Raw genomic sequence first — 24,811 nt, 5'->3', positions numbered from 1 at the left:
GTCCACCACAGACCCTCCACTCTCACTCTCTCTCACTCTCTCTCACTCCTCCTGCTGCTGCCTCTGGCCGGAAGATGTTCCCGCGCACAGAGCGTCCTGCACGGTGACCGAAGCCGCCGCTGACTGACTCTCTGCTGGACGTCTGAACTCATCATGTCGTACTTCCCCCGGCTGCTGCTGCTACTCTTCTGCCTCATCCTGGTTGGAGAGTGCCGGAAACACAAAAGTAGGAAAAAGCGGTGGTCTGCTCCGGTGGAAGCTGCAAAGCCCGGGAAGTAAGTCCTCTTTCATTTTATTTAAATGAAACCGTCTGACCTTCAGAGAAGAAGAACATCCAGCAGCGGGTCAAAGAACATCCCGGTTTTTTTTTTTATCCATCAAACCTACAAGAACTCTCTTTTACGCAGCCGCAGTGAATAGCAGACCATTTAACACGAATAGTCTGTCAGTGTGACATCAAACAGAGGAACAGTTCAGATTTATGTCAGTTTAAATAATGGTAAAACAGCCTCTCTCCATATTTCAGCTCCGCTTCTTCTTCTACATCACAGAGTATCAACATGTGTACGCGGTCTGCGCATGACTGCACGCACTCCTTCCGATTTCAGCCCAAATCAGCCCTCCGTCGTAACTAACCGGACCCGTCACTCCGCGGTGACTCTCATTTACGGGCTGAAGCGGCTCATCGGGACCAAACCGCGCGTAAAGAGCAGCGTGAGCGCAGCGACCCGTTTCCTTTTGCCGCTGCTGACATGCTGTGTAGAAGAGGAAGCTCGTTCCTCGAGGTGCAGCGGGTCAGATGGCTTTCTGTTATCAGAAGATCGTCCAGAGATTTTATATATTCGAAACATCAGGAATGATCTTCAAGCCTTGTGCGGCTGGTTTTTCCCTGATTGTCTTTTCCAAACAGCAGCAACTTTTAAAACTTTAATCTAATTATCTAACAGAGTATCAGTAACAGGAAATATCCTTAATTCTATTTTTTTTAATTGTTAATAGTAGGATTTAATTTAATCTGCTTTTTGTTTTCTTTGTCATTTTGTCTCTAAATTCTCTCAAAATTTTGGTTTGTCAATTTCCCAGATCTTAAAACGTTTTAAGATATTTAATTTACTTTAACAGAAGACTATGAAGAACAGCATATGTTCAGGTTTGAAAATCTGAAACAGTTTTGGGGCTTATTTTTGATTTGTTTGATCATTTATTTTTTTAAACTAATTGTTTCAGCAGTTCAAAAGTTGAGAAAGTTGAGTTTTATTTTTACCGTAAATTTATGAGTTTGTAAATGTGCAGAACATCAATCACCCAAAAAGATAATCATAGGAAGAAAGAAAATGTTTAGGATGAACAAAAAAGTACAAAAACACAAGACGCCCTTTTTTCTTTAATTCTTTTTAAAATGTAAAATATAAATTTGGTGACATCACATATTTTCTTATTGTCAACAAATCACACGTGTAAACCTTCAGTGGAGCATTTAACGAGAAGTGTGTCTGTGTGAAATCCATCAGTGAGACACAATCCTGTTTCATTATCACACACTTCCTGCCAAATGTATATTACAATAATTCACCACTGAAATTACTCCTTGACAAATATACTGCTTCCTGTTTGTTGAAATAAAAGCAGAGTGAACAGCTGTTTTATCTTTGAAATTAAACTATTGTGAGTTTTTTTGTGAGCTTTTAAATTTAAATTTGTATCTTCACTAGAAATAAGATTGAACCACAGAGACATCACTGGATGAAGGTTCATGTTGGATCTCTTTATGATTTGAGTTCAATGCCAATTAACGGTCTGTAAATGTAGGAAGTGGAACCTTTGTTGTGAAGAGGCAAAAAACAAAAAAGGAAATCCCCTTGTCCAGCACGTATCGTAGTGATTTTCTGTCAGGAGTCCATCACACACAGAACGTGTCCTCCAGTTAACGAAGAGGAAGATGTGATCAAATCACTGCTTTATTCAGTTGATGTGTGTGAAGACCGACACAGGAAACAACCAGAGTCACATGATGCTCAGAAGGGTGAGGTCACAGAAAGTCTCCAAAATGACCATAAAATGATTATATGTATAATGATACCTCTCACACGTGTAGTTTCACTACATATCAAATATTATATAGATTTACTTTAAACATTTAAATTAAAATCTGGTTAATATTTCACCATCACACTCCTCATCATCACACTCCTCACCATCACCCACCATCACACTCCTCAACATCACACTCCTCACCATCACCCACCATCACACTCCTCACCATCACCCACCATCACACTCTTCATTATCACACTCCTCAACATCACCCACCATCACACTCCTCACCATCACCCACCATCACACTCCTCATTATCACACTCCTCAACATCACACTCCTCATCATCACACTCCTCACCATCACCCACCATCACTCCTCAACATCACACTCCTCACCATCACCCACCATCACACTCCTCATCATCACACTCCTCACCATCACACTCCTCACCATCACCCACCATCACACTCCTCATCATCACACTCCTCACCATCACACTCCTCACCATCACCCACCATCACACTCCTCAACATCACACTCCTCACCATCACCCACCATCACTCCTCAACATCACACTCCTCACCATCACCCACCAACACACTCCTCACCATCACCCACCATCACAATCCTCACCATCACACTCCTCACATCACAGTGCTCACCATCACACTCCTCATCATCACACTCCTCACCATCACTCACCATCACACTCCTCACCCTCACACTCCTCATCATCACACTCCTCACCATCACACTCCTCACCATCACACTCCTCACCATCACACTGCTCACCATCACACTCCTCACCATCACTCACCATCACACTCCTCACCATCACTCACCATCACACTCCTCACCATCACTCACCATCACAGTCCTCACCATCACACTGCTCACCATCACTCACCATCACACTCCTCACCCTCACACTCCTCATTATCACACTGCTCACCATCACACTGCTCACCATCACACTGCTCACCATCACTCACCATCACACTCCTCACCATCACTCACCATCACACTCCTCACTATCACACTCCTCACCTCGGAGCATGGGGGGCTGAAGTGACTTATGCTTGGTTGTTGGTTCACTGCAGCTGTCTACATGCAGGATGCTGCTGTGGCAGATTTAACCCTCGTGTTGTCCTTGGGTCAGTTGTGTTCAACCAAGTTCTATTTTATTTCTATATTTTTTTATTTTTTGGGATCATCGGTCATCATTCTTTAAAGAAACCCTCACAGCCTCCTTGTCACCAATGATCCCAAAAAAATATGAAAATAAAATAGAACTTGGTTGAACACAGCTGCGGGTCATTTTGACCCAAGGACAACACGAGGGTTAAGAAAGTCTGGCGTCTTTTCTCTGATATCAACCTTGAATACACAGCAGTGGCATATCAGGTGTGTTCTTGCTTTTTTTTTGCACCGACCTTTGAATCTGACCACTGTTCTTTAATTTAAGGAACTGTCCTATTAAAGGATCTAAAATATATTTTCCAGAAACTAGAGCAGCATGGTTGATTTTACATATAGAAACATTCACAAGTATCTTTGCAGTGACCATTAATTGCTGAATGTGTGTGTGTCACAATCTTTATTTTCTTCCCGTTCATTTCCTGTTTTATTTTGGTAACTCACTACTTGTCTCCACTTCCTGTCGTCATGTCTTCCCCCTTTGTGACCGTCTTCACCGCCCTGATTGTCTCCACCTGTCTGTAATTACCTCCCTACTGTGTCAAATTGTTGTTGTGTCAGATTTTTCTTGTGTCAGATCATTGTTGTGTCAGATCATTGTTGTGTCAGATCGTTGTTGTGTCAGATCGTTATTGTGTCAGATCGTTGTTGTGTCAGATCATTGTTGTGTCAGATTGTTGTTGTGTCAGATCATTGCTGTGTCAGATTGTTGTGTCAGGTTATTGTTGTGTCAGATCATTGTTGTGTTAGGTTGTTGTGTCGGATTGTTGTTGTGTGAGGTTGTTGTGTCAGGTCATTGTTGTGTCAGATTGTTGTGTCCATCTCTGGTTCCTGTGTTCCTCTGTGTTTGTAAGTTATTTTTAAATGTCAGGTTATTGTTGTCAGATTGTTTTTGTCTCAGATCATTGTTGTGTCTGATTGTTGTCAGGATATTGTTGTGTCAGATTGTTGTTTTGTCAGATTGTTGTTGTGTCAGATCATTGTTGTGGCGGATCGTTGTTGTGGCAGATCATTGTTGTGGCAGATTGTTGTCAGGTTATTGTTGTGTCAGATCGTTGTGTCAGGTCATTGTTGTGTCTGATTGTTGTGTCAGATCGTTGTTGTGTCAGATCGTTGTTGTGTCCGATCGCTGTTGTGTCGGATCGTTGTTGTGTCAGATTGTTGTGTCAGGTTGTTGTTGTGTCAGATCGTTGTTGTGTCAAGTTGTTGTTGTGTCAAGTTGTTGTTGTGTCAGATCGTTGTTGTGTCCGATCGTTGTTGTGTCCGATTGTTGTTGTGTCAGATTGTTGTGTCAGATCGTTGTTGTGTCATATCATTGTTGTGTCAGATCATTGTTGTGTCAGGTTATTGTTGTGTCCAATTGTTCTGTCAGGTCATTGTTGTGTCCGATTGTTGTGTCCATCTCTGGTTCCTGTGTTCCTCTGTGTTTGTAAGTTATTTTTAAATCTCAGTATTACTTTCTGGACGTTTTTGCCTCCATTGTTTGTTCCTCAGCATGTTTCCTGTTTTTACCTTTCTTTGGTTCCTACACTGTTTTTTTTTTTTTACTTTTCTTGAGGACTTTATGATTGTGTCTTTGTTTTTGCATCTTTTTGCACCTGTGCTTCATGTCGTACATTTGAGTCCCGTTCTGACTTTCAACAGTACAATCATTTCCAGGAGGGCTGTGATTCATAACGGGAACATTGTGTGCACAGTTTTTAAATCTGAGTGGGTTTTTTCATGTGTATGTACACTGTTAGAGTAGATCTTATTAACGGATTTATAAATGAAACCTCTGAACCCTGTGGTATCTAGATGTCAGCAGAACCTTTAAGTTCTGTATGGTGTCTGTTGGAGCTGCCGTAGATCAAACTTGTTCAGCTCCTCCTCCTACAGTTCATGGTCAACCTGTTAAATACTAATATTTTATCAAAGCTTTTCACATGCTGTACCCACACACACGGTACCTTTTATTATGAAGGTCACCCTTGATGCCTCCTATAGACGCAAAAGCACAAAAAACCTGGTGGTTAGAGTTCAGAAAAGATCATGGTTGGGTCAAAATCAGTAAATTTTACTTCAGTCACTTAAAAGACATCTATATTTATTATATACGACCTGGAAATGAGAACAGACTCCAGGTTACTGTAATAACCACTGACCTCCGAGTGGGAGCACAACACGTCTTATTGTCTCGGAGGTTGTTTGGTCATAATGATTCATTCCTTGTCAAAGTCCCTCTGATCTTTACACCTGAAAATGAATCCTTTATGAGAACCAGCTGTTAATTCATCATCTGATATGTCCAGGACTTTAACATGAATTATTGTCACCAGATAATCAGCATTAGATCATCAATGAATGAGCTTTAAAAGGTGTTTTCGAACAGAATGAGGATTTTGTATTTTCCTCCATCATCAACAGCAGAAATCTATCACGAAGATATTTTATAATGACCAATATGAACAGGAGGAATAAAACCTGTTTGACTGTTGTTTTAAGACTTGAACTAATCTCTGAAACTCCTCTCTGTTGTGTCCGCTGCCTGCTGTCAGTCCTCTATCGAAGAAGGCCTCAGATGGAACCAAATCCAGGAAGCTGAAGACGAGCCACCTGCTGCGCATCGACGAGCACGACTTCACCATGAGGCCGGCGTTTGCAGGTGAGCGTCCTGTTCAGGACTGTGGGTTAATTAAATGTGTTTCTGAATGATATTACACGCCACCGGGCTCCGTGAGATGTTGATATTGACTTTGGCTCCGCCTCTCCGCTGTTACGGTTCCCCTCTTTTTTTCAAACCTGAGCGTGAAGTGAATGTTGAGTAGAAAAGCTGAGGTTTATTTTTCCCTCCTGTCAGTTTCTCTGCTTCGCTGCTGAACTCAGGACAGAAAAGATGCGGAGCTCCCCGATGTTTTAGACAGCAGGTTGTTTTATTCTGTAAACACACGGTGACACTGAGCCAAGTTCATCCTGCAGAACAATACCTGGCTGACATTGTCTCTGCTGCTGGAGACTCAGTTCAGGTTGAGTTTACTTCTCTGCCCGACCTCTCTGAAGCCCTCCCTGACTGTCGGTATCTGCTGTGTGTGTGTGTGTGTGTGTGTGTGTGTGTGCGTGCGTGCGTGCGTGCGTGCGTGCGTGCGTGTGTGTGTGTGTGTGTGTGTGTGCGTGCGTGTGTGTGTGTCTGCTCTACACCTTGAACATCAGCACAGAGTCATTGCTGGGAAAGCAATTAAAACTAAGAAGCTTATTTGTAGACCTCCAGATTTGAGTGGTGTAGTTTTCATCCTGAACAGAGAATGTGACAGCAGGAGGAGGTGTTGAGCCAAACGGAGGCTCCACACAGAATTTCATGCTCCTGCAGCCACAGATGGATCCCACTGAGGAGCTGTGTTTTTCTTGCATTTGTCAGCTTTTCTTTGTCCAGGATTCTGCAGAAGAATGATGATTTTATTCAGACATGATAAAAGCTGACTTGTGTGAGTTCCCTGCTGCTGCCTGTGAGGCTGCTCTGCAGAAGGAGAAGAATTGTGAGTGTGCAGCAGCTACTGTGGTTCCTCGTGGCTGCAGAAGCAGTGACTGCAGTGTTACTAATGAAAGCTTCTTACAGACACTTCTTGTGTGTGTTGAGGGGGGGGGGGTTGTGTGATAGTGAAAGGAACATCCTCTTGTAAGTATGGAGAACCAGACCGGCTCTGACTGGTGACTTTTATTGTCTGCTGTGTTGTGAAGAGATTTCCCAAAAGAAAAGGGGTCATTTGTTTGGTTAAGATCCCAGAAAGCAGCAATGAACGAGGTTTGTCATCAGTAGTGTGAAGGAGGAGCTGAGACTGACCCGGTTTCTGGTATTCAGACTGTTCCCAACCATCAACCATCAGTGACGTCACCCGTTGGTTTGAGAGCATTATGAAGCCTCTAGTTCAGATTCTGTCCATCACCATCTTGCTAGTTCGGAGCGGTTTGGAGCAGAAATTGACCATATTTGGTCAAGGTGGGGGAGGAGCCAACAGTGGATCTGACTGCACATCTAGTTGTGATTTCCAGGTTACATCCATTTGTGGAGCTCCTCCTTCCCTGTCTGCCCCAGGTTTAAAAACATCTGAGTGGGCAGATAGACCTGTCATGCATTAGTCACATCTGCATTAAAGAGATGGCATGTTTTCCTCTTATTTCATCCATGCAATCCTCAAAAAAACCTTCATTGGGGTTTGTTTCTGGGTTTAGCTTCTGGAATGTAACGCCGAGCGTAAAGGAGCCACCGTCAATCAGTGATGGATTTACAGAGGAGCCGTCCATCAGGGCTGATTTCTGCCTCTGTTCTCGAAGAAACTACAGTACAATTTAGTCTGTGAGAGCTAAGGCTGACTGAGAAAAGGAACAAATGAAGCTGTAATCTGACATGTTTGGCTGTCTATGAAAGAACTTGTGTAGCGAGATCAGCTGTGTCGAAGAAGGATGATGGTAGTTTTATGTGTCCTCTAGGCTTTAAAGCTGTGGTAGGCAATATTTCATTGTAATTTTGGGTAAAATACAACCCTGCGTCCAAAAGAGTTGAGATGCTGTGTAAAATGTAAATGAAAACAGAATGTGATGATTTGTAAGCTGCTCAACAGTTCAGGGTCTCCTTTGTTGTATTTTTCATGTCATGATGCTCCAGATGTGTTCAATGATTGACAGGTCTGGACTGCAGGAGGCCAGTTTATCAGCGGACTCTTCTACTATGGAGCCATGCTGTTGGAATACGTTCAGAATGTGGTTGGACGTTGTTCTGATGAAATAATCATTCAGCATTAATGCTTCCTTCCAGATGTTCAAGCTACCCATGCCATGTGCACTAATGCATCCCTGTACCATCACAGATGCTGTTTTTTTTTAACTGAGCGCTGATAACAAGCTGGATGGTCCCTCTCCTCTTTAACCTGGAGGATGCAGCGTCCATGATTTCCAAACAGAATCTCAGATTGTAATCCATCAGACCTCAGGACAGTTTTCCACTTCACCTCAGTCCATCTTTAATGATCTCGGGTCCAGAGAAGGCGGCGGTGTTTCTGGATCATGTTTATACAGATGTGATTTTCTGGATTTTGTTTTTGATATTCTGTCTCTCACTGTTAAAATAAACCTCCATTACAATTATCGACCGTTCATTTCTTTGTCAGTGGGCAAACTTACAAAATCGACAAGGGATCAAATAATTATTTCCTTCACTGTATCTGGTTTCTTCTTTGTAGAGTTTTAACAGCATTTGTGGATGCAGTGATGAACTGTGTTCACAGACGATGGTTTTCAGAAGCGTTCCTGAGCCCATGCAGTGATTTCCACTCCAGGATAGTGTGTTTTTAATGCAGTGCTGCCTGAGGGCCCGAAGATCACCACCATCCAATATTGGTTTTCAGCCTTGTACCTTGTGTTCAGAGATTTCTCCAGATTCTCTGAATCTTTTGATAATATTAAAGAGTAACATTTGCTGTTAAATGAGGTGTAGTGGAGTTTTAAAGAAAGCACAACCATTGAACTATCAATTTGTCTGCAGCTGTTCTCAAACAGGCCGTTGTGCATCTGAACTTCTTGTGTTTGCTTGCTGTGATGTTAAAGCTCATGTTTGTGGGACAGAAAGGACAGAAAGAGAAAACACTGGCTGATGCACTCTCGCTTCATGCCCCATTTGAGCGCAGCCCACACAGCAGTACTGAGGGCTGCAAGGGCCAACAGGAATCATAAAGTGGTATGACGCATTTATTGGTCTCATCTGATAATCAGTGAAGTATAATAATTCACTGATGCTGTCAGCTCAAAATAGAAAAAAGGAAATCTTCTGGCAAAAAAACACATGCAGGACATTTCCTGTTCTGAGCTAACCTCACTCTTTCAGCAGAGATACCAGGCTTTTCATAGCATGTCATTAGGGGAGCTATATCCCCTCTTCTTTTTTTTATACCACTGCTGTGTTCCTTTAGTGCTGCTTAAAAGTCTTGCTGCACTTTCTGCTGCAGAGAGCTGAGATATGACCAGAGTCTCAGATGATTCCTCTACAGAGGCTGTTGAGGCTTTTTCCTCAGCAGGTGTTTGATGTCATGTCCACTGAGGATGCAAATGGTCTTATATTGTATTCAGACTCCAACATTACCAGAACTGCCTTGCATTGTGCTCACCTGCACCTCGGGGTTCAGCGTCTTGTCCCTTCTATGGACAGGGGGACCCGGAGTTTGAGCCGCTGACTTCCCAGTGAGCTCCTCCATCTGAGCATCAGCTGCTGTCAACAGCTCCTGTCGGCGGGAGCTCTGGCATGTGAGATCTGACATATGGAGTGAGACGGAGCAGGGAGGACACTCTGCTAACAGCTGGAACCGGGCACAAGTTCACATTTCCTCTTCCAGGTAGCAGTTTTGTCTGTGCCACCGGTTACGTAAGGCTGGCACACTCACTGCTGCAAGGATTAACAATACCACAGCAGCCGATTGGGACTTATTACACAGACAGACGGGTGTGTGAGTTTGTTTCACTGTGGATGATAAGGCCACTAACACACTCCATCAGATCCCCACAAATCCCAAACTGGTCTCATATTTAATCCTCTCAATCAGCTAAACAGCACACATTAACAAATAGGAGAATTCTGTGTTTTATGCAACTGGTCATGTGAAGTCATCGGCTCAGCAGGGTAGCCCTCCTGTTAGTGTGTGTGTGTGTGTGTGTGTGTGTGTGTGTGTGTGTGTGTGTGTGTGTGTGTGTGTGTGTGTGTGTGTGTGAGAGAGGATGAGCTGGTGACAGGGACACAGATTGTAACATTGCATCACACATGATGTGATATTTCTGTTAAAATTAGATAACATCTTTGTATATTTATTCATTATCGGTTGTATATTTTTTACCACCGACAAATGACCAATGAGTCATTTTAGGTGAAAAGCAGCTATAATCAATGTTTTATTGTAATCAACGTGTCACTTTCAGCTGCAGCTTCCTGCTGTTTTCACAGAAAAAGCTCCGGAGACCGACTGTGCTCTACCTGATTAGCAAACAGCAGACAGACCCAGTTCAGACAAGCTGGTGAACATAGTGGAGCACTTAGCAGCAAAGAGACAGTTAGTTTTGTCAGGAGGTGGTGACCAAAAACAGGATAAAACCTTTCATAGTCAGGTCTTTACCTTGTTATGTAAAGTGCGCCAAGATTGCTTCTATTAGGATTTGGTATATTAACCACAGTCTGTATGTAAAAGTGTTCGTAGCTTCCAGGTCTGAAAAATGAGGCCGATGCAGAAGTGTCCTCAGCTGCAATACCACCGAGTGCCACTAGAGGTCGGCTCCAAAAAGCCTCCGGCTCCGTAGACTCCCATTCAACTTCTCTCATCAAATCCAAAGTGAATAAAATGTGTCCATCAGTTATCTCGGTGTTGTTAGCTAAAGTCACTCCTTCTTATTAGTTTTCTGGAGGTCCATCTGAAAATAATCCCTCATTCGTTAGAAAAGAAGATTCAAAAATACCTGTTTTTGGGGGCGTGTCTGTTTGATTGACAGGTCTGTGGTGCAGTCAGATTACAGCTATCGGTGGGTGGGACATAGTATTGTCAGTTTTTAAATCAGATCAGTTAGATCCACTGCTGGCTCCTCCCCTAGCTTGTCCAAATATGGTCACTTCCTGCTCAAAACCGTTCCGAATTAGCAAGATGGTGACGGACAGAATCTGAACTGGAGGCTTCATAACGGACATTCACAATTACAATGTGTTAATTTCACCACTGTCTTAGATCTTTAACTAAATAAGAAATTGTATTAAATCAGTTCAACAGTGAGAAATTAGAAGGAAGTGTTGATCAGAAGCATCTTCACATCATAGTTCCAGATAAAGTTCGCTGGAGCAGGTGGAGTAAACAGCTAATGGATGATTTGGATCGATGGTTTTGTGTGTGAAAGGCAGAATGACAGAATTACAATCATATTTATAGAAGAGGAAGTGACTCTCCTGAGGGAACGCAGGGCAGAACGACTCTTAGACAAGATTGATGTGTCTAAATGAGGATGAAGAGATGAAGAAAATAGAACTGAAGGAGTCAAAGTTATTCATCCACAGAAAAATAAACGTGAGAGGAACCGACTGCTGACACTTTAGTATCTGTGTACGGACATTATGTAGTAAATGGTTTCAAAGTAAAGCTTATTTTGAACAGATTTTGCTTTAATATGAGTGAACCTGGTCCACTGCTCATAAAAACATGTGTAACTCAGGTGCTGGTTTTGATCAAACTAAACTCGGTTACAGCGTTTCTGCGCTCTGTACTCCTCACGATGCTTCACACCGTTTATGTGCAACAGAGGAAGTCCCGTTACTCTGTGATCCAACATCGTATAAACTCACACCTGTTTGATGTTTGTCTGCAGGTCCGGCGGTTCCTGTCGGAGTGGACGTTCAGGTGGAGAGTTTGGACAGCATCTCGGAGGTGGACATGGTAAGTGGCTCGAATGCATTAAATCCCACCAGGTACTCACAACAGGTAAATGGATGAAACGCAATCAAAAAAAAAAAACATTATGCAAAAATAACTGAAATCTGCTGCAGATACTGAAAACAATTGTCGTTCAAATAGATTTAGTTGGGATGAAGAAACATGGAGGATTTCTTGAATTTTTCTTTTTGTGAAACCTTATTCAACCAACACCAACTGAAATTAATGAGATTATGGAAACAAATTAAACTCATTAAAGTCATTATTAATGGTTCCATTCCAATCAGTGACTCAGGAAACAAGTGAACTTCCGCTGCGTCGGCACGTCGTGAATCCCTCCTCAGACAGAAGCAGTTGATGCAGGAACATCCGGAGGATAAAACCACGACTAACACAGTGGGACAGTTCTGGGCACAATATATCTTTAAATATAGTTTTATATAGAGATCCCCGGTCCTTTATCAGACATATCTGTTGTTCTGCTGTCATCAGTGGGACTCTGAAACGTCATTAATGTATTCTCTCAGTCATGTATCTATTACTTTCAGTTGGACAATCACAATGATATTACGACAGCTCTGTGGTAGGAACTGTTGACTTAGTCCAAATGTGATGTTGACTAATGTAATTAAATTAACCTTCTGCTCCTGAACCATCAGTTGGATCTAAAAGTGATGTTGTGTAAGCTGCTGTTTGCAAGGACGACCGAGGATTACGTTTAATTTAGACTTCAGGGTTTCGTATCTAATCGTTTGGGAACAGAAGGAGGAAAAATGAACGGTTCCAGAAGTTATGTCACATCACAGAGCTGCAGGAGGCTCAGCAGTCATACTGCACACCATCTTCTGGTTCATTTAAAGGTCAGCGGGTTTATTTAACATGAGATTTAAATTTATTCTCATCAACAAATAGACCTGAAGAGACCCAACCAGTGCGTGACAGAGTGTGTTCTCCTCCCTGTTCTGTCTGTCGCTCTCAGCTCAGAGTTCATTGTTTTTTTTAATTAAAAACAGAAACTTTTTCAAGTTTCACAAGTATAAAATTAGATTATTTTAAAGGCTAATTATTTTTAGCACCAATAAACAGCTGATTACAACTCAGACAGGAAGAGAAACAGAGGTGTTGTTATAGTGGGAATAGTCCAGGATACTAAAGCTTCCGTCTAAAATCACATGCTAGCAGGTAAAGTGTGTCTCAAGTTATTAATAACTGAAACAATCTAAAACTGGAACCTTTTGTTCATCTGATTTGAGAATAAAGTTAATTTGTGCAATCATCTTCAAAAGTGTAATTGAAGTCCAACTGCTCTTGTCTGCCTGATGTTTAACAGGTATGATGTAATGTTCAGTGACGTTCCTCATTGTACAGTTTGTTGTGAATAAAGTGCTGAACAGTGCAGAGATTTCAGAATGTAGAGACATCAGTGTCTGCAGATGAAGGGAGAGTCGGTGCTGATGCTGCATGTGATGTGTCTCAGTGACGTCTTCTAGTAGCTGTTGGAACTCGATGGCACAGAGGAACAGGATAAATATCAGTCTCTGGTCACACACACACACACACACACACACACACACACACACACACACACACACACACACACACACACACACACACACACACACACACACTAGATACACACTTGTTAGAGGGATCAGTGTGTTTGCTCAGATTGGAGCAGCGGTCTGGACCACGAAGCAGTGTTTGCGGTTGGTGAGGTAACCGTGGTAACTGATGCTGCAGATCACCAATCATTTCTCTTGGATCTCAGAGATCGCGTGGAGAATCGGCGTGGAGAATCGGCGTGCAGACGGTGAGAGGGTCTCTGTGGAGACACCAGTGAACTCCTTCGGCTTTATTGTACGAGAGAAATAGATTTGACTTCATTGTGTCCAAAGACAACAGAGACTGAATGAAGCACTGAAGCCTTGTACGTGTTGTAGCCACTTAGTCCTTCAAGATATGAACGTAATCCTATTGCATACATATGTTTTTTTATTTCTTATTTGCTCCCCAGCTCATGTCACATTGCCGGGGCTGCAGCTTAAAGACTGAGGCAAAAAACACGCCATAAGAAAACACATAAAATCTTACGGTTAATCTTCTTTTTCACATCTGTAACTCATCACATCTAATACAACTGTTACATTAACACATTTATTATTATCATTATTATTAGTAGTAATAGTTATGATGAAGATGATGACTAGGGTGAACGTTTATTTATTTACCACCTTCCTTGTGTTTGTTGTATTTTTCCCACGACTTGATTTTTCTCTTTGGATGTTAGTTTTTGGTTTTATCCACCACGACATCCAGACAAACTGCTTGTTTAAGAAAACTTACTTTAATTCATAAATATACATAAAGCAGAAAGGGATTTAATTATAGTCAGATTCATGTTTTGGCAGCTTTTAGCCTGAATTATGTGTTTAATGTATTTGGCTAATGTTATAGTTTGTTCTTCGTCTTTGAAATATGCCGCTCTGCTGCGAGGACACTTATCACTGTTGGTGATTGGTCAGATGCTGAAAACTCCGCCCCTTTTATCTGTTCACGCCGCTGGCTGGATGAAGAAATCCTCAGTTGACTTGGAGAGTTGATAACCAGCTTTGTATGACTGCTGAGCGTCTGATTACGTCTGTTAGGTTTAGTTAAGCCAGATAATAGAAAGATATCCTGGATTGTTTAAACCTGATTTATAGCACAGGCATCTAAGGACAAAAAGATCAGTACAGAATATCACTATTATTGTCATTTAAAGCAACTATGTTGAACTGAAATGCAACATAACATAAAGTTAAGTGAAGAAGAGTCATACAGTCACTGAGGACGGAGGTGAATGACTTTAAACTTCACATGATGGCTGCCTCGTGTGTCCTGCGTCTGTTCGGAGCGTTGGCGCCTGCAAGATTAAATGTACACATGACATGTTAGGCTGGTTTAGGGGCAGTAATATTAAAAATGGGCGTGACTTAGGGGCCTTGACAGGGAAGTTACTGTGTTGCAATACCAGTGAGGGCCACTAGGGGCTGCCCCCAAAAACCTCTGGTTCTAGTAGACTCCCATTCAGCTTCCTTCGCTAAATTCACCGGTTTTAATTGTCTTCTGTTGGTCCATCTGAAAATTATCCATCATTTGTTAGAAAAGAGGCTTAAAAAAAAAGACTTGTTTTTGGGAGCATGTCTGTTTGATTGACAGGCCTGTGGTGCAGTCAGGTTACAGCTATCGGTGGGCGGGACGTAGTATCGTCAGGTTTCCAATCAGATCGGTCAGATCCACCGCTGGCTCCTCCCCCAGCTCATCCAAATATGGTCACTTCCTGCTCCAAACCGCTCCGAACTAGCAAGATGGTGACGGACAGAATCTGAACTGGAGGATTCATAACGTTCACAAACAAACGGGTGACCTCACTGATGGTTGACAGTTGATTAAATTCTTTTTTGATCCTGGTTTTATTGTAACCTGTCAACCACAGGCTCCTACAATGTAATGTAATGTAATGTTATGTAATGCACCACGTGGATCTTGTGGTCGGGGTAATGTGACTGCAGCCTGTCGTGCAAACTAAAAGAGATTTCAAAGGTTGTGATACCAGCTTTTTCAGCAAGACAATGCTCAAGATGAGACAGGAAACAGTATGGACAGAAATATAAAAGAAGGTGGGTGGGAGGGACAGAGAAGGGTAGAACCTCAGAGAGAAGAAATGAGGACATGAGAGAAGCAGAAGATAAGAAGAAATGATAAAGTGAGAGGACAGCGGCAGAGTGTGATGATGAGCCAGATGAAAATGGGGACGTAGACCCTCCTGCTGCTAGACCTCATGTCAGGTCTCTTTTTTCTGTTCATATAAATTCCAGTGCAGTAACATTTCATTAAAAGTATTATTAATTAATATCTGTGAAGCAAAACATTTAGAATATGTAAAGAGTTAATGATATAATACAAACAGTCTTGTTTTATCAGTGATTGTGAGCAAACTGAAGGTAAGATGAAACGAAATGAAATGATTGTAAAATTAATAATTTTAATTAATAATGAGGAGTCAGTTAAATATAAATATAGATAATCCTATTACTGTCCTGTTTTATTTTTGAAGATATAGAAAAATTCGAAGGTGATGCAACATTGCAACCTCATTCAAAGATTCCACTGCAGAACATAAATAAAAAGAGATGCCTCAGTGTGAGACGAAGGTTTGAATATTCCCATCGACCGTCGGAGGAATATTTCTGCTCTCAACATGCAAAGCGTTTGATTTCTACATTTCTCTGAAATGTTTTGCTGCACAGCACAACAACAGTGGCTCCAAGCTATATGCTCAGATGTGACCTAATTTGTGCTGTAGAGCCAATAAGAGCTGCTCAGTTTGAAGAATAAACATTCGTCCTTTGATCCTGTTCACAATCACAATTTCTTTTATTGTCATTGAAGGACAAAATAAAACAAAAAACAATCCAAATGGGTGCCACCCAGAATAATATAATTATTATGTTCAATCCATTTGCCTGTTGAAATATAATTTATTTGGGATCCACACATCTCCTTCCCATCTGCTCCATAGACCTTTTATCACCTTTGTGCCTGTAAATGTATAATCTTGTAGATTTCTCCTCCAAATCACATCTGGTAATGAATTCAATTAAATAAGCAACTTTACTCCCAGTGACCAACACGATAACAGACGTGCCTTCATTATTGAGACGAGCCTCATATACATAAACATATTTTTCTAACTTTTGAACCTTCTAACCTTTGTTTGGATAAAAATAGTGTAGAAACCACAGTCAGAGGTCTCAGTATTGTGTTAGCGTAAACTCCATCAGACGCAGCAGCAGTCAGGAAGCTGTAAAACAGTTCAGTTCAGGAGTTTTGTTTTTGTAAAAGTTATAGTTAATTTAATTTTATCATTTAAATTTATTTTCTGTTCCCCCTCTGGGCCATTTGGTGGCCGTGGTTTATTTTACTTTTTTTCTGATTGTGCTGTCGAATGCATCGCTCTTAATGAAACAGACACATTAGAAATGTTATCTCTGTAAAGGTGTTGCTTCAGCAGGTATTCCACGCGTGACTTCAAATCAAACATTACTTTGATTTAATCTGATGTGTCAAAAGACTAATGTGAGCTAAAAATATTTTAGAAAAACATTTTTGAGGAGGTAAACCCTCAATGTTCTGGAGGTAAACTAAATCTAAATTAAAGACTGTTCAATAGTACTTTTAGCTGAAAACTCCTTTCACTGTTTTATTGTTGCTACTGGCTGCTAGTTTTCCTTTATCGATTACACTTCTCATTTTATCTACGGTGCCTGATTTGGGCAATTTTGCCTGTTTTTATTGATTGCGTTTGCTTTTATTGATTATGCCTTTTCCTGCATTTTCTAAATCACTTTGTGTTGCCAGGTGGTATGAAAGGTGCTGTATAAATACATTTTGTCTTGCCTTTGCAAATTCTGTCACAATAATGTCAGAGATGTGAAAATACATTTTGCGTCAGTTTATAGGTTTAATTTGGTAGCTATGATACACATAATACCATAATAATATTCAAGGATGCAGACTTTAAGGTCTTTTCAGTTGAAATCATCTCTCAGCAGTAAACACATTACCGTTATTGCTCATCTGAGGGATCCCAGCATGCCCTGAACTCGTCTTACGCAACGTCAGAAGGACTTCCATGGTGGGTGCCAAGAGTACGATATGTTGTTTGAGCCATTATTCCGAACTGATCTGCTCTTATGTAACGCAGTAAGGTGAATAGGATGAGGTATGATCCGCTGCAGCCTGTATAGCAACAGGAGGACACGGGTAATTTGGCACCGATGGAAGCCGTTCTTAGTTAACATATGTTCAGTACTCGTGTTGACTGTGTACGTTCGTTCATAAACAGTCCCAATAATCCAGCAGCCCCGAGCCGCAGCACTATAATCCTAGAGGAGTTTAATAAACCGGAGGCAGCAACCAAGTAGAGTCCTCACAGAGAAACTTAATCCAGAGGATCTCTCCTCTGTCCCTCCCCCAGGACTTCACCATGACCCTGTATCTGAGGCACTACTGGAAGGACGAGCGCCTGGCCTTCCCCAGTGTCACCAACAAGAGCATGACCTTCGACGGGCGCCTGGTGAAGAAGATCTGGGTGCCGGACGTGTTCTTTGTCCACTCCAAGAGGTCCTTCATCCACGACACTACCACCGACAACATCATGCTGAGGGTCTTCCCAGACGGCCACGTCCTCTACAGCCTGAGGTGAGGGACGCCGACCAAATGAGATGTGGCAGTTGTTGGCGCCTCGTGTGTGGAAGCTGGTGTGGTTGACGCTGTGCTGTTCACTCTGCAGGGTCACAGTTACTGCTGCCTGCAACATGGACTTCAGCCGCTTCCCTCTGGACTCGCAGACGTGCACGCTGGAGCTGGAGAGCTGTGAGTGTTCATTCACACTGACATGCCACTTCTCTGCCAAGAATACAGTGGAAGTAATGTGCTGCTGTTTGTTGAAGGCTCAAAGCACTTTGGCAGCATGATGCCTCAACAAACTTCACTGTGATTCATCAGAAGTAGGTTGTTGCAGAGCAGCAGTGGATGTAAGTCCGTCATGTTATCACGTCCACACAGTACGTTACTACAGCTGCGGATGTTTTTCTTGGTGGAAATTAAGATCTTTTATTTACTAAGTTGCAGAGACAAACAGGCTTTGAAACTGGGCTTTAAAAAAAAACAACAACAAATAAAAACAGGTCTTTTGAATTTCCATAATTCATAAGTGCATCTTATGGTATTTTAAGAGTCTTGCTTTTATTTGTATTTAATTCAAACTCATAAATTTCTGTCTGTTTACCTGTTGTCTTGCAAATGTTTTATAATGTACATTTCCAAAGACTAACATCATACAGTACCAGACATGCCACTTCCTAAATGAAGGCAGTTATCATTTGATAATTATTTCCAGTTACAGCTTTAATCTTTTGGTTTTTCAGTAGCTGTTAACCTACCGTCAGTGAATTAACACTTTCTGCACAGATGTTTGTTATTTAAATTTAAAAAAAAACCTCCTGCATGCCCCTGTCACTCAAACCTCTAGACATTACTCTTTTTTTTTTTTTAAAGGGCTAAGGCTTTTAATTTGAAACATCTGCAGGAAGCACTAACTTTCATTGACTGACATAATAACTCTAAAAACACGAATGAGTAGATGAGAGAAACAGTATTTGGTTGCTTCATTCTGAAGGAAGAAGGCATGCTGGGAATTTTGAACTTGGTTGTCCAAAGACCTTATTCCTTTTTATTTGCTATATGTCATGTGTGTTAGTTGTTTGGGGTGAGGAAAATATTCACACATAGGCCAATCATTATTCTATTAAAATGCAGCAACGACCCATAAGGCATGTTTGTATACATTATATGTTCACTTGTATTATGCGGCGTTTATTTAAGGAGTATTTTTTACTCCACATCCAGCTGCTACTGCTCACACTGAAATCAATACACCTGTATTCTTTCTTTCCTTCAGATGCTTACACGGACGAGGACCTGATGTTGTATTGGAAGAGCGGTGACGAGTCTCTGAGCACCGACGACCGGATTTCTCTGTCTCAGTTCCTCATTCAGAAGTTTCACACGACGTCCAGACTGGCTTTCTACAGCAGCACAGGTTGAGACGCACCGCAATCTCTGACTGCACTTTCACATCGATGTTTGGTGTGAGGCCAAATGGCTCACTGGGCAAAAGTTTAAACCGCTCTTAAGGGCCAAAGAGGTCCCAGGTTTACTGGGTGGAGATTAACATGGAATAATTGATTAATTTGAATAATATGCTGCTCTCAGATGTGTTCGTATTCACCATATAGAGAAGAGTCCGTATGGACGACGCCCTCTGGTGGTGTTCACCACGTCACAACTCAATGTTCTGTCAGCCTCCAGTTCATGAGTTGTGACGTGTTTGCTGACGTTTACAGAAAGGTCAGAGGTCGTGGAAGTTCATGTTTGGTTGGATTTTGAGATAATTTGTTGTAATTTCAGTCCCGTAGAGTTTATCTTCATAACTTAGATAATATTCTACGTCTGAAGAAAATGTTGATCTTCCCGACGGCCTCATCTTTTCCCTCTTTGTCTTTGTATTTCCTGTTAGCTTGATAAACTGTTAGCCTCGGTGGCTTCTAGAAGGCGTCCATGTTGCAGTTGCCAAGCAAGGGGGGTTTCATGACTCAACCACTTGAACACCGAGCATACGGTGCGCACGACTTAAAGTGTTGTAACCACGAGCTCACAAGGTCCATTTAAATGCAGCAATAAACTCAAAATAGAAGAATCGTAATGCAATTCCTGTATGTTACCTCCAGTAAAATAAGGCCCTGTATTGTTGAGCGTCCAAGTGTCAAAATATACATTTATTACCATTAATATTTCAATTGACATTATCATTACATGGTATATTTTCTCTAACCCTAACCCTTAAATCTAATCCTAACCCTGACTCTAAACCTGACCCCTAATCCTCTAACCCTGACCCTTAACTCTAATCCTAACCCTGACTCTAACCCTGACCCCTAAACCTTTAAACCTGACCCCTAATCCTCTAACCCTGACCCTTAACCCTAATCCTAACCCTGACTCTAAACCTGACCCCTAAACCTTTAACCCTGACCCCTAATCCTCTAACCCTAACCCTTAACCCTAACCCTAATCCTGACTCAAACCCTGACCCTGTAACCCTAACCCTGAACCCTAAACCTCTAACCCTAACCCATGCTGGATCTCTGGGTAGATCATGATAGTCTTTACAGTTAAAATCAGAAAGTTTGATATAAGCCCTAACCTATAGGGTGATAGATGTCTTATATTTACCACCGTCCCAGAGTCTCCACTCATGTTTTTAAGTTATAGCCCATGTTATTTATCGTTATTGAATTTCCCAAAACTGCATGTTTTATTACAAATCATTTATATTGCATCTTTTAGTCTGTTTTAATTTGGAGGCTTTATTCTCAAAAGTTATGCAGATTAGGAAGAGGGCATGCTGGGAATCGCTCATTTTGGTTGTTATTCATCATGTGCGTTGGTTGGTTATTTGAGACATGAGGCCCAAGAAAAATATTTGCACACTGACCAATCACAATCACACTACGCTAATGTTGTCTTCAGACCAAACACGAAACAAATTGTTGCCTTGCGCTACAACAGCCTCTCAAGTATAAATATTTTCAACTCGCACAGACGCAAATTTGCGGAAATAATTTGCTTCGCTTCTGGTCTGAACACGGCTGAAGGAATGTTAATTTATATTCATGTTCCATTACATTACATTTCATTTAGCTGACGCTTTTATCCAAAGCGACATACAATAAGTGCATTTCAACCATGAGGGTACAAAACCCAGAACAACAAGAATCAAGAAAATACAATTTCTTCAAGAAAGCCAAACTACAAAGTTCTATCAGTAAGTCTGAAAAGGTGTGTTTTTAGTTTGCGACAGAAGATGTACAGAGTTTCTGCTGTCCTGATGTCGTTGGGGAGCTCATTCCACCATTTAGTAGCCAGGACAGCAAACAGTCATGATTTTGTAGAATGTTTAGCTCAGTGAGGAGCAACAAGCTGATTGGTAGAAGCAGAGTGGAGGGAGAGGGCTGGGATGTAAGGTTGGACCATGTCCTGGATGTAGACTGGACCCGATCTGTTCACAGCACAGTACGCAAGTACCAATGTTTTGAAACGGATGCGGGCAGCTACTGGTAACCAGTGAAGGGAGCGGAGGAGGAGTGGAGGAGGAGAGGAGGAGGAAGAGGAGGAGGAGGAGGAGCGGAGTAGTGTGAGTGAATTTCGGGAGGTTAAAGACCAGTCGAGCTGCTGCATTCTGGATGAGCTGCAGAGGATGAATGGCACTAACAGGTAGACCTGCCAGGAGGGAGGTACAGTAGTCTAGGCGTGAGATGACCAGAGCCTGGACCAGAGCCTGGACCAGAACCTGGACCAGAACCTGCACCGCCTTCTGGTGCAAACTTTAAATCATGTTATCTAGACTTGGACCCCCATTTATTTTAACATGGACATATTTGTCTCAGACTGAAGTGGTCTCGACTACCACCATAATGCAGAGACCTGAGAAGTGCTCTTATGTCTTTGGTTTTCTTCCTTTGTCACCATTAATAATAACTTCAAATAACAGATAAAATAATTTGCAGATAACCACTGTATTTGACTACTTCTCTTCCTCCAGGCTGGTACAACCGTCTGTACATCAACTTCACTCTGCGGCGCCACATCTTCTTCTTCCTGCTGCAGACCTACTTCCCTGCCACACTGATGGTCATGTTGTCCTGGGTGTCTTTCTGGATCGACCGCCGGGCCGTCCCGGCCAGAGTCTCGTTAGGTAAAAGAATTTAAAGCACAGTGACTGTTATGGTGGTTTAAATTTAACATGTTTCCAAAGCACATCCCAGTGACCTGGGAGTACAAACCAGTTTTTAGTGGAGAATCCAGGAAGGAACCAAACTGTTAAGAAATAGTTCAGCACTTTGATGTTCTCCGTGTCCTATTATTTTCATGGTCTTCCTCGAGTGTTAATTGTTGGTTAATTACTGTTTCCCATTTCAGTCATTAGCAAACTTAATGCACAGTAGCATTGATAAGCTGGCAAAACCCAATTAAATGTCTCCTTACAGTTCACCACTCATAGCAGCCTGAACCAAATTACTAATTGCTTTAAATTTAAATTGCTGGATTTCTCAAAATGTCCTCAAATGTAATGATGACAAAATTGAAATTCTCTGGTCTTCATTTTGAAGACCAAGAAAAGAGCCTTGTTTATTCTTCAAAGCTTCATCGCCCAGTTATATGGCTGTCCGTTTTTCCTAAAATTGGGATTGGGTTGGGTTGGTTCATAAAGTAGCAAATGTATTTTTCCCCTAAACCATTCAGTGATTTATAAACCAACAGTAGGATTCTAAGGTCAATTCTTTGTTGGACAGGAAGCCAGTGTAAAGACCTCAGAACTGGAGTTATGTGATCCACTTTCTTAGTCTTAGTGAGGACTCAAGCTGCAGCATTCTGAATCAGCTGCAGCTGTCTAACTGACTTTTTAGAGAGACCTGTGAACACACCGTTACAGTAGTCGAGTCTACTGAAGATGAATGTATGGACAAGTTTTTCCAAATCCTGTTGTGACATACAGTAAATCCTCTAATCCTTGATATATTCGTCAGGTGATAGTAGGCTGATTTTGTAATTGTCTTAATGTGGCTGTTCAGATTGAGGTCTGAATCCATAACTACACCTAGATTTCTGGCTTGGTTTGTGTTCTTTAGCATCAGCGATTAAAGCTGAGCGCTGACTTTCAATCGTTCTTCCTTGGCACCAAAAACATTTACTTCTGTTTTATCCTTGTTTAATTGAAGAGAATTCTGGCACATCCAGTTGTTAATTTGTTCAATTTAGCAAATTAGCTAGCAGTACATCTTTAAATACAGTCTTTGGATTTTGCAACAACGACAAAGGGAGGGAATTAGAAACTGCTAAAACAGGATTGTACACAGAGATGAAATGATGTGACCCTCTGTCATATTTCCTAAACAGCATTCATTCACAGCTTTGCCAACACACGGTTGTATGTTGTCTGTGTTGCAGGTATAACTACGGTGCTCACCATGTCCACCATCATCACCGGAGTCAACGCCTCCATGCCGAGGGTCTCCTACATCAAAGCTGTGGATATTTACCTCTGGGTCAGTTTCGTCTTTGTCTTTCTGTCCGTGCTTGAATACGCTGCCGTCAACTACCTGACAACGGTGAGGGACGGTAAAGACCGCAAGCTCCGAGAAAAAGCCAGGGAACAGGTACGGAAAGCTTTTCTAAAATTAAAATTCAGGATCACATGTTTTTAAAAAGTTTTTACATAACTTTGGTTCCTTCCCGGTCTTCAACCCAGAACCAGACACTGCCCTGCACCTGCGGCATGTCTCACACCAAGACCATGATGATGGATGGGACGTACAGCGAAGCGGATACCAACAGCCTGGCGGGGTACACCAGAGCCTCCATGGCACCCGAGGACGCATCAGAAAAGCAGGAGCGGATGGTGGTGCATCTCTCCCTGGACAACGAGTCCACAGGGAACAAGAAGAAGGGCATCCGCAGCTTCCGGATCATCCAAAACACCCACGCCATCGACACGTACTCTCGCATGATCTTCCCCGGCGCCTACATCTTGTTTAACCTGATCTACTGGTGTGCGTACTGTTGAGTGTGTGTTTTAGCGTAAAGTGTTGCACTGAAGTAAAAAAAAAAAACTGCAAAAAAAACAACTGAGCTTTGGAGAGACGTACAGTTGTTTCCAGTCTGCGTGTGCCAGATGGCTGAGGAGTATCACAGACTTCCTGGTGTGAATAACTCACGTCCCTGCTGGACTGGATCAGTTGTAGAACTTCTCCTGCGTCACCATCTGATATGTACGCAATCATGTTCCAACAACCTCACGTGGCTGGATGCACAGAACTGTACTGTCAGACGTACACAAATTTAAAACAGACTCTCTTGAAGCCTGAAAGTTTGCCACCACAATCCTTGGTAACCGTGGTAACACTTCGGACTTTAGAAATCCGCCTAATGTCAACAGAGGCGACTGCGTAACAGACGCTGGATCAAAGATCGCTGACTGGGCTCAAAGGCCAATTAATAACAACAAATAACTCTTAATATTAATCAATATATTACGACATGGAATAAATAATCACATACATCCCTTTTACAGAATAAATACATATCAGATTTCTGTCATTTTGAGCTTGCTTGAGTCAGTGAGAGAATGACACTCCTGTGATTTTGCTGTTTCAACATAGTTTGGTTCATAAATACTGAAGGCAAACCTGAGACTCATGCAACGTCTCATTGTCATGGAACAAAGCGCTGTTGTTTTTATGGCATTCACTTGTGTAAGCAGACCCAACATTGTCAGTATTACTATGGAATAATGTTGGGTACTGATATTGGCTACCATGTTGGTAAAGACATGTTTGTGCGGTGCATTTTTGGTGTCATGCGGTCGTGCAGCGAAGCCAACAAAGGAAAACTTTTGTGGCTTCAGTGTGCAGAGCCAGGTGTGGTGGATGTTCTATTTAATCCCTCTTATATAAATGATTAAAACCAGATTTTTTTTTTAATGCAA

The 24,811-nt window shown here is 41.9% G+C and overlaps 1 protein-coding gene across 1 annotated transcript; it reads left to right on the top strand.

The window, feature by feature from the left end:
• LOC138205642 (gamma-aminobutyric acid receptor subunit rho-2-like) lies at window positions 1-24,811 on the top strand. Its single transcript, XM_069161748.1, has 9 exons — window positions 1-275; window positions 5,773-5,879; window positions 11,597-11,664; window positions 17,681-17,904; window positions 17,996-18,078; window positions 19,166-19,306; window positions 21,869-22,021; window positions 23,275-23,483; window positions 23,576-24,811. The coding sequence occupies exons 1-9, from the start codon at window positions 154-156 to the stop codon at window positions 23,888-23,890; spliced, it is 1,422 nt and encodes a 473-aa protein (XP_069017849.1). The 5' UTR covers window positions 1-153; the 3' UTR covers window positions 23,891-24,811.

This window comes from Embiotoca jacksoni, unplaced genomic scaffold (genome assembly GCF_022577435.1).
Source record: "Embiotoca jacksoni isolate LCO1_2020_lvr unplaced genomic scaffold, fEmbJac1.0.p SCAF_29, whole genome shotgun sequence".
NCBI lineage: Eukaryota > Metazoa > Chordata > Actinopteri > Embiotocidae > Embiotoca > Embiotoca jacksoni.
The sequence above is the reverse complement of the archived record's forward strand: the minus strand, read 5'-3'. Positions and strand labels throughout refer to the sequence as shown.